The sequence below is a fragment of the Dufourea novaeangliae genome, unplaced genomic scaffold, assembly GCF_001272555.1.
Source record: "Dufourea novaeangliae isolate 0120121106 unplaced genomic scaffold, ASM127255v1 scaffold221, whole genome shotgun sequence".
NCBI classification, from domain to species: domain Eukaryota; kingdom Metazoa; phylum Arthropoda; class Insecta; order Hymenoptera; family Halictidae; genus Dufourea; species Dufourea novaeangliae.
The window spans coordinates 1,644,218-1,660,311 of NW_015374115.1; the positions used below are offsets into that span (position 1 = coordinate 1,644,218).

The 16,094-nt window shown below is 37.5% G+C and overlaps 2 protein-coding genes across 2 annotated transcripts in view; one reads left to right on the plus strand and one right to left on the minus strand.

Annotated features, from left to right (window-relative positions):
* LOC107191115 (calcitonin gene-related peptide type 1 receptor-like) overlaps positions 1–16,094 on the plus strand; it is a 147,276-nt gene that overhangs the window by 97,326 nt on the left and 33,856 nt on the right. The gene's annotated exons all lie outside the window — the stretch shown is intronic.
* LOC107191113 (esterase B1-like) lies at positions 282–10,668 on the minus strand. Its single transcript, XM_015580067.1, has 8 exons — positions 10,479–10,668; positions 7,629–7,917; positions 6,987–7,175; positions 6,063–6,265; positions 2,707–2,863; positions 1,963–2,286; positions 922–1,066; positions 282–628 (listed from the first exon to the last, which is right to left on the minus strand). The coding sequence occupies exons 1-8, from the start codon at positions 10,617–10,619 to the stop codon at positions 466–468; spliced, it is 1,611 nt and encodes a 536-aa protein (XP_015435553.1). The 5' UTR covers positions 10,620–10,668; the 3' UTR covers positions 282–465.

Sequence of the window (16,094 nt, forward strand, 5' to 3'; positions counted from 1 at the left end):
ATTTTTTTAGCCTCGGATAAAAACCTTTGAAAATCGGTAATATATTGGGTACCCAAAGAAGTTTATATGGTCTTTTGTGGTTAAGAACTTCAGGCAACTAGAATTGTTTTGAAATATATTTAATGTATATAATAATACATAATTATATTTACATATTACATGTATAATCAAGTAATTGAAGTGCAGTGAAAGGATTAAGAAATTGCACAAGGTAATTAAAGAAATCAGTGACTCGTTAAAATGCGACTTTATTCTTTTTAGGATCAAAGAACACTGCACTCTCGTGACGCAAATAACGTACATTCCCCAAAATAGTCCTGCTATTTCATTATATTTTTTTGTTCGCAAAATTACATGCTACCCTTTGACTCGAATAAAAAAAAAACATTTACAATTGCGCGTCCGTTACTTGTCGGATCAGTAACAATTAGTTGTAACAATAACAATTGGTAACAAATCGATTCATCACAGTTTGTTTTTCATTCCCTTCCAATTGAAAATACTTTCCGCTGGTTTGATGGACTCCATACGAATCTTCTCATTGATCTCCATGTAATCGTACACATCCCCCTTTTGAATCGGTTTCCAAAGCTCCGTGATCAACTTGGTTGTCATTGGGGTTGGATTTCTGAAATAACGAAGAAAACTATATATCTTATATACAGTTCGTAACAATAGACAAAACATTGTTAGTAATTGTAAACCGAGATCTGTTAATATTTTTTTTTTCAATTTTTCACATTCAAAAATATTCCACTCGTACACCAATAAACGAATGACAATATACCCTATGTTAATTTTTGAAATTATATTTGTCTATTAACTCGTTTTTCCTCAGTTTCGAGACTAATGGAGATATAACAATTAAAAACTAGAGTTTTCGAACGAGGAACCCTTTGAAAAATTCATTGACACTCGTACCCAGTTTTCGCGAAGTCGGTCCACATCTGTGTGAAGTACTCAATGACATCGTAATCCTTGGTTCCGGGCTGCGGTACGGTCATGCCGAAATTTTTTATCAAGTACGGATAAAATAGACACGCCAGGTCGTCCGCGTGCGTCGCTCCTGAAAAAGGGGGGCAAAAAAACAAAAATCAATCAATCGATATCAAGGCGAACTCCAAACTCTTCTCTCTGCGATATTATCGTTAGAACTGCGGATGTTTATAAACAATATCCATTGGAATAATTTTCAAAGCTTGAAGTAACGACAGAAATTCGATAGCCTCATTAACCCTTTCGTTGTTCAATAAAATTGCGAAATATAGTCCAAAAATGTTCCAATTTTTTTATCACTTAATATAGTCCCATTTGTCATCAAAGTAAAGAAGAATTATATTTTAAATGTATTTGTACGTTACTTGTCGAAATATTGTAGTAATTACTCGATGTATGGTACATTTGGAAGCAGAGTATACAAAGTCCAACGTTGCACTATTTACAATAAGATATAATCGACTTTCATTCACTCTATGAATAACTGCGACAACGTTGCTCTATCGTAAACAACTTAGTCACCTTTATTTTGCCCAAAGTCCGAATTCCTACTTACTCATCCTGTACTAAGGTTCACAAGTATCATTTCCCTATCATTAGACCTAATTCAGACACAGACTTGAGAACTCCGAAACGTCTACAGGGGGTGGGGGACGGTCAGGGTGACCTTGACAATGTATCTCAAGGTCATCGGTCATTTTACTTATCAATACTACTAAAGTACGATACTAAATGTTTTTTGCCAACAACTTTTTAATAAAAAAAAATGGTCGACGGCTAAAACTTCTTGAGGGTCACTCAGAAGAGTGTCAGCAACACATGTCAAGGTCATCTGCATCCCCTAAACGTAACTTTCACCCGAACAACTCGTATCAGAGGATTGTTTTCACACCATAAAATCGACTAAGTTTCCTCTGTACTTTTCGAGTCAACTCGTACTGCTTAAATCAGGGCGATCGTGCATACCTGGTAAGCTCATCTTGCATTGGGTTTTCATTAACGAGAACTCCTTGTCGTAGCAGAACTTGTAAAGGTAGGTGGTGACGTTCTTCTCGGTTTGATATCTGAGCACATCGTAGATACCTCGTATGAACATCATGTCGCTCATATAGTCCGCGTAAAGCTGCATGGTCCCCTCGTCGATCGGTTTATCGGCGAAGTAAAGCTGTTTCAGGAACTGATGCGTGATACCCTCTTTGTTCAACTCCTCCTCGATCTCCGGGTGCACGACTTGCTTGAAGTCATTGTTCACCTTCCCCAGTACTTTAGCGATATCTGGATTTAGTACGTCTATAAGTAACAAGTAACTGCACTTGAATCATGGAATTTTGCATCGTGGCTCTGTATACACGAGTCCATAGAGGCTGAGTAAAATCGACAGAATTCTGCCAGACACCGATTAAATCGCTCGAATACACAAGATATCGTCTGGAAAATATATCGTAAGCATGAGAATAAAAAAATAAATTACACACAGAGAAATGAATAATATTTACTGAATGAGACTGAGAGTAGTCAGTCGACAATATTATTAGTAGTAACACATTGTTGTTGTTAACATATGTGTGTTAATGGACGTGTTTAATGATCGTGAGCAACGATTCGATTTGAAGAATGGCAGACATTCTGATGTTTCGAGACATGTAAAAATGATTTTCAACAGTCTCATATGAATCACAATGAACTGACATGGAACACAGTCAATCTTACTTCCAACAAAGAGGCTACCCTCGTTGTCGTTGTAACCCAACAGGAATGGCACTTTCACGCCATCCTTCGCCATGATCGCTGGATGCTGCGGCAAGAACGGATTCGGGGACTTGTCGTCGATAGACGGACCGAATGTTCCGATCAAAACATGCGAACCCTGTGATACAAAGTAAATATTAATTATTCTCTTTAGTAACAAATTATTACGATATTAGAGGCGGTTCCATTCCATCTTGATTAGTCGAAATATGTACGCCATAGTTTCCCAAACTTTTTTGGCTGACCGTCGCCTTTTCAGAATTTTTTTATCGTTCGGCGCTCCCTCTGAGTAAACTGTTTTTATTATTGAAATTTCCAAGTGTAGTTGTGCGTGTAATCTTGGAATCTTAAAAAGTTAAATTGAAAATAAAGAAAATAAACTAACCAGAACGCCCTCCAATAGATCTCAACGCCCACTTTGGGAACCTATGATGTACACCAGGCACGGTGAACCTATGGCACGTACGAAAATTTTGCTGGCACGTGAACCATTTACCGGTGATATCATTTTACATGCTTATAAATTATTCAGATTCTTTTCAATTATTACAATACGTAATTCTGTGTTCACTTTTTATGAAATTCTATGTTAATTTTCAAATTGTTTCTATAAAATTCCGCAATAATCGATTTTTTATTGAATTTTTATTTATAAATTTTTGGCACCCGCACATAAAAAGGTTCGCCACCACTGCTGTACACTATAAATTCTCACTGCGATATGTCTGTTACAGATAATATCGGTGAAAATATTTCCAATCGGTATAATTATTCACCGCAGAAATAGGCAAATTAACAGAAACTATTTCGCTGACGTGTTATTGCAGCAGTAAATACCATCTTAATGGCCCTGCGTGTAATTGAATATATTTACCATTCAATTGGATGAAATTACCTCGCAGCGATTGACAGGAATTCCCACCCTGTTATACTGTCGGAATATTCATAGGGTACGAGGAAAGTTACACAGCCGTTCGATAATATAATTTGCAATAGTTCGAAAACGACTACAAACGCAAAGGAAACTTTGCTTATAGAAAGATCCCCATTCTTTATAGACATTCTTATTTCCCGTTTTAAAGCAATTTGGTTTAACTATATATTTTTATGTTAATAGAAACACGTATACAGGGTGTCCCACTTAACGTTAGTACCTTCAATATCTCGCTTGTTTTTAAGGATACAAAAAAAGGAAGGAGCAAATACTATGATAAGCAAAAATTTTTCTCAAGGTCATATTTTTCGAAATTTCAAGATCAGCTATGTTTCTTTTAATAGGATTATATATTTTTATCAGCGTGGCGTAATAGTTGAGACCAAGACCAATCCAATGATCTATAATAGCGTGACCTTCATGTGACCTTGAATACAAAAAACCCACAAATGTATGAGAGTAGATTGAAATAATAAGATAACTATGATAGAAGGATCAGTGCAAAAATGTATCGAAGTTGATAGACACCACTTTGAGTATTTATTAAAATAAATTTCCTGCAAATCCGAAGCAAGTGAAATACTAAAGATGGTTACGTTAAATGGGACACCCTGTATACGTTCGTATTCCTCAAATAGCAATTTTTTCGATATGAAAATCTCACTGTTAACAGGAAAAAGAATTTGGCACGAAAATCCAAATGAAAGGGAACAGTTAGAGGTTTCAACTTTTCGTTGAATAGAAGCTAGAATAACGCGGCGTCTTTCGAATCCAAAGCTCGTTTCATTCGTGTACAAGTTCTCACGCGAATATATTGTTCCATCTTCAACGGACTTTGCTTCTGTAAGGAGAGAATCTGGCTGCACAACGACGACTTTTCACCCGCCCTCAAGCACACTCGATATTAATCTATTATGAGGTTCGTTCTTAGAACATTCCGTTCGACAGAGGATCCAACGTCGTTTCGATGCCAAGTTAAAATTGAACTGTTCCAAACAAAGACACGACGTATCGATTCATAGCAGATAGATATTGCCATTCAGGCTCTTAGGCATTTGAGCCGTGTTCATTTGGAAAATTATCCGAATGCTATGCAAGCCTGGAATCTAGCCTCATTAGAAGCTTGATGATCACTGAAACTGATAGTCCCTAATTGATTTGGTTCACCGATCCACTGAAACTTATACCGATCAGTATACCTCGTTAGACCCCTAATGAAGCTACACTATCGCTCCATAAGTATTAGGGCACCTGATTAGTATAAGAAAAATGTGATTTTTCGCAAAAATAATATACTTTAGAACAGTGTTTCACAACAATAATTTGAATATTTTTGGGGGCAATTAGAAAACCATTAGCATTCGTCACCCCATCGACAACAAATTTACCTATAGTCTTTGTTATTTGAATTACTAATGTTGAACTTTTTCGGAACGTTGGTGGACCCATTCGATGAGATATAGTTTCTTAAGCTGCGTCTACACTGTGTAACGTAACATGTTATATAGCAAAGTTATAACACTTGTTAGAAAAACAGAAAGAGAAATGTTATATAACGTGATGTTACATGCATTTTTCGTGTTATATAGCAAGTTATATGTTATCCATCTAGTGTGACGCCATTATTAACAACGAAAGGCGAAATCTTATACAAATTTGTTACAGACTTGCCTGAAAGGTATAGACTTGTAACAAGTTATAAAAATATGCTGTATAGCAAGGTTATACAACAATTTGTTTTATAACACTGATTTGCTACATAGTGTAGACGCAGCTTTATCCATCTAGTGTAACGCCATTATTAATAATGAGTCGCGAAATCTTATTCAAATTTGTTACAGACTTGCCTGAAAGGTATAGTCTTGTAACAAGTTATAAAAATATGCTGTATAGCAAGGTTATACAACAATTTGTTTTATAACACTGATTTGCTACATAGTGTAGACGCAGCTTTATCCATCTAGTGTAACGCCATTATTAATAATGAGTCGCGAAATCTTATTCAAATTTGTTACAGACTTGCCTGAAAGGTATAGTCTTGTAACAAGTTATAAAAATATGCTGTATAGCAAGGTTATACAACAATTTGTTTTATAACACTGATTTGCTACATAGTGTAGACGCAGCTTTATCCATCTAGTGTAACGCCATTATTAATAATGAGTCGCGAAATCTTATTCAAATTTGTTACAGACTTGCCTGAAAGGTATAGTCTTGTAACAAGTTATAAAAATATGCTGTATAGCAAGGTTATACAACAATTTGTTTTATAACACTGATTTGCTATATAGTGTAGACGCAGCTTTAGACTGTTTCGAATCCTGGAACTCGTTTCATCCACAGAGACCTGTTTCACACGCGACTATCGTTCAAGAAGTTTTACCTCTTGCTTAAGGACAGTGAGCTGCGCCTTCACAAGCTGCCTCGCATCTGCTGCTATCAGGAACTCATATAGTTCCTGTGTATCGGTGATCTGTTTGCCCAGACAGGCGGCCACCTTAAACGCGTAACTGGCTGGTTTTTTAGTCACATAAGCCCATGGATTCAACGCGACACCGCTCTGCGCGATCGCCTTGTGGAACAGTCCTGCGAACAGAAGAAACAATTTCGATGTTCCAAACGGTTGGTGATATTTCGGGGGAGGGGGGGGGGGACTGGGTGGAAAGATAAATCGGGTTGAAAGGACGTGCTTCGAGTTTGGCGCGCAATGGGACGAAAGTAACAGGCACGAATTTTTTTACGACTTCACTCTCAAGAATTACTTTACATAATTTCGATTATGTGAACTTTGAGTACACAGGCTAAATCGTTACTGACATATTTTCATGTCAGTATGTAAGGTGTCCCACTAATTATGAATATTAAATTTATGATCCCATCGGTTTTGAAGGTACTAGAAAATGTTTGAAACGGATATTGCATGGTTCAAAAACCTTAGAGGGGTCCTTTTTAATCACCAGCTGAAGGTCCTTGAACCATTTAACTTCCTTTGGTTATTTTTTTTCGTATCTTCAATATCAATGAAATAGTTTATACAATAGTAAATTACATAATACTATTATTTAACGTTATCTTCGTGTTAAAAATTTTACATTATAACTTTCTAACAGCACATTTTCTTTACCAATGTGTATAATGATACTTTTTCTGATTTTTACCCATACAACATTCTGTTGGACGTTTTATTTGATAGGGGACTGTCTACAAATTTTAGGCGAGGTTGATTTGTGATTCGAGAATTTATTAAAGCAATTTAATGGAACAGACGCGACTGATTTAGATGAACCCAAATATTGAAAAATTGTACCTTGTTCAACCAGTGGAGAGATAGATAAATAATGCACGGAAGCACCGCCAGCACTTTCTCCAAATATCGTGACGTTGTCAGGATCCCCGCCGAAGTTCGAGATATTATCCTTAACCCATCTCAGCGCCATAACTTGGTCCTTCAGGCCTTGATTGCCTGGGGCGATCTCGTTCTCCAGATTGAGAAAACCTGTGAAGCGATCGCCAAAACGATACTTAACCAAATTACAAGAAGCAGAAGCACGTTTAACGCGTCATTTATCACAACTGTTATCGCTAGATCGCGGATTCTATGAAATTACATTTTACTAAAGGGGAACTACAATGAAACGATTCGGAATTTAGTTCATGTACATTTATGATATTGCACAGAATGAAATGGAAACTCGATTAAAATTTAATACAGACTTTATCCACTTCTTCCTAACAATAATAAGTTCCTACTCGATTCCTTTCTTAACGTATGAACTGCAACGTCATCCGTTAATAACAACTTTGAATATTATAAATAGAATATTAACAATTTATAAATTACTAATTTCTTGACTTTCATATCGTACGAAAAGTTTGAAATTATTTGAGATTATTGGCAACGACGCGATAAAATTCATTAGACTGTCACCGAACCATCGGCCATACCCACCCAAGATGCCCACTCTGTAATTAATCGTGACCAGAACAATGTCCTTCCGGATTAGATAATCGGGCCCGTAGATATCGCTGTTGCCGTTCCCGTACATGAACCCGCCACCATGGATCCACACCATCACCGCACGTTTCGAGCCCGGTTCGATCGTCGGCGTGTACACGTTCAGGTAGAGGCAATCGTCATCGCCAATTATGTCGCGGACGAGTAGATCCATCTGGGCGCAGATGCCGCCGAACTTCGTGCAATCCCTCACGCCGGTCCATGATGTCGGTGGCTGAGGATCCTGAACGAAACCAAAATAAAAAATAATTATTAGCAGTTAAAACCAAATTTTAATTGCTAATAATTATTTTTCGTAAACAAATTCAGACATTCGTGGTATTTATCATTGAATTTCGATTCTTGTCTCGAATTCTCTGTTAATCGGATGCCATGTTTTTTTTTTGGAAGTATTAGACACCATAATCCTCCAAATTTCACGTGGTATTAGATCTCTACAGACGAAATTGAACAATTTTCTGTATATTTTGTACCGTTCTGAGGGAACAATCAAATCTGACCGTTAATACAATAATTAAATTAATCGCAATTTTTGCTTCTGGAAAACCTCATTCGATATAAATAATTATGGTAATTCAAAGCTTCTGTACTTAATGTATTAATCATTTATTTGAATCTTTATATTTTCGAAACGTTAGAGGTTTCAAAGCCGTTTAATCGATACAACCTATTCCTAAATTAAATGTTTAGTCTGTGCACAACGAATAACCTTTAAAATATTTAATCCGAACGCGGTTACTTGATGGAAACGTTCGAGCAGCGGCCACGATACGCGGATAATTATAAGCTTCGACGGTATGCTCGACTAATTAGCCATGTATTAATATTCTCTTTCACTATATGTATGTAGACATTTGAATATCGCGCGGAATTTATGAAGCCGCGGCATTGAACCATAAATTTCCATTGAATTTCCCCTTTGAACACGTTGCCGTGGAATAATCGACGAGTTAATCGATCAGGTGATGACAATCGGTATGTTTTTCTCCATGTTTTAAATGACGTTCAGATTAAATAATTTTTAATTACATGATGCCATCGAGTCCAGACGATAACCGTGAAGACTTTCGATTAGATAGTAGCACACCAATATTTGAACCGTCATGCTTTCGTATAGATTTAGATAACAGGCTGTGGTATATTTCTAGAATCGGTTATCATTTCGATGTCATGCTGATAGCATCTACTTATCGTAGTATAGTAGTACATTGACGTAAACTAACTGGTTTAGTATTTCTAGTAAGTATTATTCAAAGTAACAGCCGTGATTTATCGGAAATTTTGTGAAACCTTTTCTTCAATATGTATAAATTTACGTAATTTAACATATTCGACACGGTATCGATGGCAGGCCAAAGTCAACTAGATAGTCGATAAACACTGTGGTACTCGAGGACGAAATAACTCACGTTAAATTCGGTTGATTACGACAACTTATTGTTAGACCTGACTCGTATTATCTATTAGAATTAATTTTTTATGAAACTCTAGGCCGGACAAGCTTAGCCTTCAGATGCTTTTCATTGTTACCTATAAATAAACTATTATCGTCGAATGACTTGACCGTTTATTCAGAATACAGAGAAAAGTGTTCTAGTTTTGTTAAATAACATCAGCTGTATTTAAATTAGGCTCGATAGCAAAAAATTGAATCGAACAGATATATGTATACGACATCGAGCAAAGTAGACAGACGTGTGAACGAGTTCATTAGCTCCGCATAGTTGCTGCTGCACATGTGTCTACCATGTGTACGTTACTCACCAGCGAATACGCTCATAGAGTAGCGATAGGTCAGCGGATTATTCGCAGCATTCGACTTTCTCGTGCTTGAACCAGTTCAAATTGTTCGAACTTGTGCCTGAACATGTTTGAATTATTCGAACGTGTCAAGCTTGAATAAATTTAAATTGTTCGATCTTCTCATGCTTGAGCAAGTTGAAACTGTTCGAATAATTCGTGTTTAAATAACTTCGAACTGTTTGTACTTGTCCTGCTTGAGTAAATTCGAACTGTTTGAACTTTTCATGCTTGAATGAATTTGAATTGTTCGAACTTCTGGTACTTGAGTAAGTTCGAACTGTTCGAACTCCTCATGCTTGAATAAATTCGAACTGCTCGAATGTTTCGTCTTGGAATAAATGCCAACTGTTCGATACGTGTCTTACTTGAATAAATTTGAACTATTCGAATTCTTAGTGCTTGAATAAATTGAAACTGTTCGTACTTCTCGTGCTTGAATAAATTCGAACCATTCGTATTTCTCATGCTTGAATAGCTTCAAACTATTCGAACTTTCCATCCTTGAATAAAAACGAACTATTCGAACTTCTCGTGGTTCAAGTAATCCAAACTATACGCGCTTCGAACGCATTGTTCACGTGAACATATGGGCTCGAACACGTTCCAAATTGCCTATTCACAGATCCACCAGTACACATGAGGATCAACGACAATTAAAGTAGCTCCATATTTCCGTCTATTAACTTGATTGCAACGACCTTGGTGTCTGTTTCCTAAAACGCCTGTACATCAAATGTTTCATAACCGTCGTTACATCATATAAGATAGCACACTTAAGAGCAATCGTGTTGTTAATTCTTACCGTTTTATGCTGCCGTAACAATTGAGTTACAAGAAAAAGTCTTGAAATGAACAATACATATTCTAGCTCGTTTGGTTAAGGTTTAAGTGAATGTGATTAGTCGAATGTGACACGTTCGCGTGTGTACGGTGACAGTAGAATTACTCGGTGTCGCTCGAACGACAGTATAGTGTATTCACCTTGAACCTGAACGGGCCGGTCGGTGGTCTCGCGTACGGGAGCCCGCGGAACGCGAGGAATTCACCGCCGTAGACGTTCTCCTCGACGCTACCCCGCACCAGTCCCTGTTTTACGGGCACCACCGGATCTCTGCGCGCCATGTGACGGTTTAAACGTTCGCCGGTCGCAGAAACGATATCAACTGATCCATACCGCGACGGACTCTAGCCGTTAGCTCCGCTGTTCCAATATGTCGAAAGGTCCCGCGCCAACCGACCACGTGGTGGGGGAACCAACGAAACGGTGAAACTCCAAGTAGACATTATGGTCGCTCTGTCACTGCTACAGCGATGGGACTGAATGACTCGCGAGATTCACCTGGTCCCTCTCGAGAAATCTTGTTGATTTTTAATAGGCGTCATGTATGTGTGACACAAATATTTTTAAATCAACCTAGTTTGTTTGATAGAAGTAGAATGTACTTTGCAATATTCACCTATATTTCATGGTATTTAGTATTACTGTGTTTTGTAGAGTAAATCCTTGATGAGTGTTCGAACTAATGGCCATATATGGTTAAAACAAATATCATTGGCTTCAGAGTGTTCATGTGTCACAACAAGAGTTTGTAATCTTTATCGATCCGATAGAAATAGATGTACGTTTATCGTTGGTATTTCTAGTGTTAATCGTTGATTTCGAACGGCCGTTTCAGGTGAGGTTTGTGGTCCAAAGTATTACAGGTGTACTAATAAGTAACCCACTGTGTTTTTAAAGTATGAAACGGTATATCTTAACTTGAAAATATCTTTTCGAATCCGAATTGGGGAAAAATGCTTGAAAATAGTTTCCAATACGAATAAGATAGTATACATCATTGATTCCCATAGAAGCTGGTCGATCCATTTCGTCACAGAAATGGTGGACTTACTTATCGGTACACCTAATACTTTGGAACTTCGTAATGAAGTTCGTGATGCGAATGATGTTGCTCGTTTCTGTGATTATTAAGATCACTGAATGAAACAAATGGTACATTTGGAATTGATTGTTATTCATGAGTACAGATCGAATTCGATCCCATCTCTATTTGTCTGTAACGGGACGGGTACTATGGTTCACTAAGCATGACGCTGCGGAATTCTTACGGAGATATATTTACCGGAGATTCAAGGTTGACTCACGCTTGACTGGCTGTCTAATACCGAGTAAAATAATAGATTAATCATTGGTGTAAGATGACACAACTAAATGGGAAATCTTCTATTAATTCTTACTCGCAAACTGGAAAATGGAGAAAGTGGAATTTGAAGAGTCTTTGGAGACGTCTGTTATTATAGAAAACACAGATATTGGTAATATCTTTCTTTCGTATTTTTTTTTAATTTAGAGAAGTTTTTGAAGAATTCGGATCACGATTCGGTTGGAAGAAGGCAGGGTTCAAATACGACCGGATGTGCCTGACTGTTACCTACTCCTTCTACTTGTAAGAAATACAGACGTCGGTCTAGTATTTATTTTCCTTTGGTGTTACTTGGTAACACTGCCATTATTATAATTTTTTATTTTCGATTTCTTTCTGTTCTATACCACATACTATATTACGTATGTAAGTCAATACATAAAATTTCACATTGTCCATAACTTCCTTCGAATGATTAGCCCAACTACAAAATTTATACAGTAATTTTTACATTATTTATTCTGTTTAGATGTACCACTAACTTACACTCCTCAAGTAATTTTTCAAATGGTAAATCAATAATTATTCCAAATTTTATTTCACTTTATTATATTTAAATAATTTATCTCCACTTTTAAAATCCTGATTGCAAGTCTTTCTGCAATTTTTATCAGAACAGTAAAGTAAGATATTTGACTTCCTTGATAAGAATTATGATAAAAGAAAGATCGTAATTAAATTAACAGTTTATAATGATGTTACAAGTATGTCGTTTTTTTTTCAAGCGTCGGTAATTGAAGCTCTTAACGTAATACATATATCTGAAGAAATATTAATTGCTTGACTTATTCGTTTAAACGCATATTTGTTCGAGCTAATCTTAGTCGCAAAATTGCTGTTCACACTTTAGCAAACTGTTCGCAATAAGAGTCGTCTCCGAGGCCTGTCTAGCGAGAATATTTCTTTTGCTCGAAAAAGAAAAAGGAATTTTACCCGCGAGCGTCGTTTCGCCCCGTTTTGCGGCGAGATCTACAGCCATCAGATTTCGTCCACGAACACGAAGTCGAGCTACTTTGTCATCCAAAATGCTTCCTTCACTCGAGGTCGTAAAGACAAAATGTGTTCCATTCGTAGATGATGCTTTCTCAGGGGACCAGAAAATGCACCTAACCCGCTTACAATGTCTAACAATAGTGACACGAGTTTACTGAACACGTAAAAATGAACGCAACGCGATAAGACCTTAGGCTGCGTTTCCACGTGAGTGCACTTATCGAGAGTAAACTGTCGCGCCTGGTGTATGTATATCTACTACGACGAAGAGTAAAATTTCGTGAATTTTATTTTGAAGAATAAAAGCTGCAACTATTAGAGGATAATACTACGTCTCCACGTGAGATTACAGAAGACACTTGTATTCTGTTTCATAACTTTTAATCGTCTGGCTAAAGACGATTTCAATAGTTCGCCAGGATAGGTGAATATTTTTGTTAAAAAAAAGGGATTCATACACAAATGTTGGTTTTAAAAATATAAAGAATATATAAAAGTAATCAAATTCTGTACCTTTATTTGTTAAGTCTTCGACCAGATTGCGTTCTAGAACAGATGTCTGTTGAAAGCTCCGAAACGTGGATTGATTTATCGCGGGTCCAACCCCCTAACCGGATTATTTAAATTCCTCACCCTCTGCAGCGAGCCAGTTTTCTTCACGTAAAAATATTTCCCGACTCTGTGAAAACACGGCCTTTTAGAAAATTAATTTGCAGTTAATAAACAATGAAAATCGTTGCAGTCTCTCTGGAAACTTAATTTTCTTTTCGGTTCCTGTATTAAACCCGAGTTCGGTAATAAAATATCGCGCGAAATGTTAATTTTTGAAGCAGTTTATTCTTTCTTTTCGTTCATATTTGTAATTCAATTACATTCCATTTCCTCGGAGCCGTCGATCGTTCGTTTAATATTCCCTCTTGGGTCTCGACTCCGACTAAGTAAAAGGAAAATCGATTTTTCACCGGTCCATGTATAATATTGAAAATTGCCGTAATATCCTAGCGCTATTACTTCTAATGGAACTTTTGTGATAAGCCGATCTTGCGGTATAATTATGTAGCATCGACCAATAACGTTAATTTTCATATACACCATGCAAAATTTTAATATTTTCATTGAATATTCTTACGTTAAATGTCAATTAGTTTAATTTAAAACGCCAACTTTCGTGGTTACCTAATAGTAAAATTATAGTAATCGAAGACATAATAAACAAAAAAAGAGAAACTTATCTCCAAGCTTAGGGAAAAGGCGTCTTATATGTCAGGGTGTGAAATAAAGGATATTTTTCGCCTACACAATGGATCGTGCAACGTGAGGTAAAACGTGAACATTTCCCCGCTGTCCTCCTGACAGCGCCAGTCACGTCCAACGACGGGTTTAAACTGATCTTATCCTCGACTTCTGTCTCCAGAACAGAATATGTACACCTAGAAAATGCTCGGTCGTTCGGATGAAAATGCGCGGGAGAGAGAAGGAACAGACACCAAGCATCCAGGAAAAATCGATGGAACACGAGCAACCAGATAGAGCTATCCGTTTTCCGTTCCTTTCGTTGATCCCGCATTCTGTTTCCCCCTTTCTTTCGAGGTTAATTCACGACATCCAATGTCACAGTATTCGATTTCGTCATAAACAGCCAGATCGGACCGCCGCCAGCGGAGAAATTTCTGGCAACGTGGTTACCTTGGAGGAATACCTGTTACTACATTTCATGGTTCCAGCGTCTGGGTTTCTGATTGTCGTACAGGAATTTGATTCCCTTTTCCGATTTACCTTTGATAAACTTATACTGTCGTACAGAACCCAGGCCACAATTTTATAGTTTTTGCGAAGTAAACAAGTGAATTTAAAATAGAAAAGATCGCAGAATACAGACATACTTTCTCTAATTTTGAAGCCTTCCCAAAATAAAAATATATTAAATATTTTTGCACTGTAAAAATAAATTTATGTACGAAACAAAAAGTTAGTTAAAAAGAACGATCTTCTATGGTTGAAATGAAAGGGAAGTTAAGTTTCTATCTTTAATAGTTACGGAGATAAAAATTCTTTTGCGAAGATTGTTTTCGTAAAAATCGATGAGAATTTTCAACATTACTGTCTGTAATGATATTGACTGATTTATATTTTTTACACAGTTTCGAAATCAACAACACGATGACTTAAACTTCTCGTGTTTTTACATGGACCATAACATATGTCAGTTAGAACAAAATTCGAGAAATCGTGTGTAAAAGTGATCCGCTTGGCGTGGAATGACCCAAACTGACAATACTGTTTAAATTCAAAGCATCTTTCTACCAACAAGGACAAATATCTCTGGAACAGCACATGCCTCTGATTCCCTCGAAAATAAGTAATGAATTTGACACAATATATATAGTAGATTACTTATTGGTTCACCTATTACTTTGGGCCACTTTTATTACTTCATACATAGTACCATAAACGTTCTCCATCGAGTTTCAATATCCCCCAAATCAGTGTTTCTGTGCCCACTTTAATCCGGTAAGTGAAACAAAATTAAGCAAAAACTACAATAAATTAATAACATCCAATTTAATCATTTACATTTCTTAAGGTTACAGTTGCCCGCTCGAATTATGCCTTCTTCAATTTCGACCCGTTGCTAAAAACGGTTATCCATTACTGTCCTGAACAATATTCATGAATCCAGACTTCCAGCAATTTCGTAACGCCTCGTAACATTCACCGCATAGTCGTTAAGTCTCCTGATACAAGTTACGAGCGGGAGTGCACTACTCTGCCTAATTTCGTCAGAATCCTGTCGCGCGCGACGGTTAGGTGATCCTCCTTGTTAGTATGATAAGCCTTTGATTCTATTGGTTCGCATCAATCGCCGCAATGTGGCGCCTCACCCCCCTCTAACCGCTGCGACTATAAACTCTTTGACGCTCGGCTTGTATCCGCGGTTGAAACGCGGGAAAGCAATTTGCGACGGCCCAGGGCCTGTAAAGTCTAAATATTTGCCGATCACTCAATCGTCCCCGTGGCGACGGGGCGGTTCAATTCTGCCATCTACGCGCTGCTACACGATCAATAAGTAGATGCAGTGAACTCTCTTTTTTTTTGTTCCTTTTACGATCGACCGTCGTTCCGCTGCCGGCCCTTTACGACGGTGTGACGGCGTCAGCGTGATGCTGCTGACGGAACCGTATCGGGGGCGGGAGAGGGGGGAAGTGGAGCAAACAGTTGTTTTGGGTCTGGAAGAAATATGGGAAGATTAGAAAACTCCTCTTTAATCACAGTAGGATTGTGGAGAAAAGTTCAAGATTATTGAATCGAAGACTAAAGGTGTCTGGGTTTTCTTGTTTAGCGTCAGACACGTGCGTTAAGCAGGCCATACACGGGTGAGGTTTACCTCCAGACCTGGCCT